Source organism: Penaeus japonicus, unplaced genomic scaffold, assembly GCF_977035675.1.
Source record: "Penaeus japonicus unplaced genomic scaffold, GWHDUDI00000001_assembly GWHDUDI00000026, whole genome shotgun sequence".
NCBI lineage: Eukaryota > Metazoa > Arthropoda > Malacostraca > Decapoda > Penaeidae > Penaeus > Penaeus japonicus.
This window is the reverse complement of record NW_028234428.1, coordinates 26748925-26751424: the sequence shown is the minus strand read 5'-3', so window position 1 is coordinate 26751424 and position 2500 is coordinate 26748925. Positions and strand designations below refer to the sequence as shown.

At 43.7% G+C, this 2500-nt stretch overlaps 1 protein-coding gene across 1 annotated transcript in view; it reads right to left on the bottom strand.

The window, feature by feature from the left end:
- The window catches only part of LOC122256759 (uncharacterized), a 29221-nt gene that overhangs the window by 26569 nt on the left and 152 nt on the right, over window positions 1-2500 (bottom strand). The window contains exon 1 of the mRNA XM_043021658.2: window positions 966-2500. This exon is cut by the window's right edge and continues 152 nt beyond it. Within this exon, the coding sequence (XP_042877592.2) occupies window positions 966-1923 (958 nt within the window). The 5' untranslated portion in view covers window positions 1924-2500. The remainder of the gene's footprint in view (window positions 1-965) is intronic.

The following is a 2500-nucleotide window of genomic DNA, read 5'->3' as shown; positions in this document are numbered from 1 at the left end:
TAGGTCGTGTTCTGTTATCTCAGACGAGTTGGCTTCGGAAAGCAGTCAGTCGGATGATAAACGTCATGTTGATAAAGATAAGAATCAGGAAACTAACTTTGAGATATATACAGAAGCAGATGGTGATAGGAAGACGTGTTGAATGTTTTTTTTTCTGATATTTTATAATGATGGTTGTGTCTTGCCATGCAATTAAACCAAAATTAAGGGAAATTTATAACAAGCACTTTAGATCCGCATCAAACTTGTATATTTTCGCAGTTTTTAAGGAAGCGTTTAGTACTAGATTTAAAAAGAAAAGAGATGCGTAACTATGCAAATTCAGATAAGCAAAACATGCAATCGTTACCTAGTGCAAGTGCAGAGTCGGTGCCATTAAACCCCTTCTTTGCCTCTCAACGTCGTCTCAGGTTTTGTTGCAATTGCTTCACTATAAGCACAACTACGTCTAAATCAACAATGCAGGTTCATTTCAAACCTCTAAAAATCACTTTGAGTTTGATATCCCACCACAAAGCATCACGTTAAGGATATTTATAATCCTACTTAAAAAAAAATCACAAAATTATGATGATAAATAAAACAAGATCATATATTTTGAAATAATATTCTATACTTGTATACATATACATATTTGTGTGTGTAACAATGTATGTATGTTATTTTCATCTATTTAAGTTAACAATTTAGTCAATTATCATTTATTTATTGTTCTATTTATTTATTATGTGCTTATATGTAGCAATATACGCGTGTCTGTGTTCGTGCGTGTGTATGAATATTTATGTAGATGTATTTTTGTTCACGAGCATGCGTGAGTGCGTTTGTGTGTGGGTGTGTCTGTGTGTATATGTGTGTGTCTCCTGAATACTACCAAAAGTTACATATTTATTTAGTTCCTACCAATATTTCATCAATCATTTAGAAAAAAAATGTGTTTGATATCAGACAAAAACTCTACCGACCTTCACCAACTGGCGTGTCTGCTTGTTGCGTCCCGTTTTCTTCTGCCGTTTTTACGGCGTCTTCTATTTTGTCCTCGAGTGTCCCTGCTTCTGGTGGTGGAGCGACCTCTGATGGGGCCACGGGTGATGAAGCGACCTCTGATAGCGCCGCATCTCCAATTTGGTCTTCTTCTTGAGACGCTGGTGGAATAACTTCGTTTTCTGACACTCCTTTCTCCGGTTCTCCGTTTTCTGTTGGTGGTGTTGGTCCAACGGTCTCCGGTTTTCCGTCTTCTGTTGGTCCGCTCTTCGGTTCTTCGTTTTCTGTTGATGTTTCTTGGGGGGTCTTGGCTGAACCTTTGGATTTCGTGGATTTTGCGGAACCCACTCTGTCGGTCATTTCTTTGTTCTTATCGTTGGTCTCAGTCACGTCTCCATTTTCCGCGTTTTCAGTACTCGCTGGACCTGTCGGCTTTATGATCATGTCTTCGGCCTTTTTCAGAGGGGCTTTGCTAAAGTCTTCCTTGACTTCCGGCTTAGCTTCTTCCTTGGTCTTTTCCTCTTCCTTCTCTTCCTCGGATATGGCTCCGGGCAGCGTCATGTGTTGCTCCGCGGCCGACGCCGGCCTCGTCGACCCGCCCGATTTCGAAGAATGGCTCGACCTCGACATGGCAGAGCTCGAGGACCTGCTAGTTCTCGACTTGTTCGACCTGGCCGAAGCCGATCTATTGTCCTGCTTGTCCCCGAGGGCGTCATTGAGAAGGGTCATCTGCGTGCCGGAGTCCTCATTTAGGGCCCCGATTTTCCCGTTGCTGATCGTCGAGACAGCGTCGCCGTCGTTTTTCGTGTCGTCGAGCTGAGTCGTTGCCGGGTCGACCGTCTTGCCGTGGCCGGGGAAGGTGTTGGAGGGCATCCGAGTGGTAGAGGGGGACGTCTCGAACTCGTCCGAGACTCCCAGGACACTCCCGGTGCATCCCATCTTGGCTGAAGGGGAGCTCAGGAGGCGCTTCAAGACAGACACCCAACCGGGAACGGCTCGGAGCTTCTAACTGTAAACACACAATCTTTCTTCAGCTCTTTATCGCTCACTGACATTCTCTCGCGAGCGATGTAACATCGTGCAATGTTGCTGAATCATACACTCTTGCTCAGAGTCAAAATCAGCGTCAGGTTGATCGTTTTACTGAGGTATCATAAAAACTTACTTGCGGTTAATGCTATTAGCCAGTCTTCGCTTTTAGCAGTGATCTATAAATATTTACCTTGAACTTGTTGAAACACAGACTTTGAGTGACCTTGGCTGGCAATGTCCTCAATCCTCTCATAGCATGCGAATAATATTTAACAAATAGTCTTAGCAAAACTCCGTTCTTTCTAGTCACACAGAATCCCGTTCCAACTATCAGAGAATGCTCTTCTTATCCCTCTTTCCCAGCACTCAGGAAATGTGCAAGCAACCTCAAAATTTGCAAACTATAGTCCCGAACGTAGCACTCCTCCACCAATACCTTCCGTGCGTCAAATAACAGTACAGAGCAAATGCGATTGGGAAATAA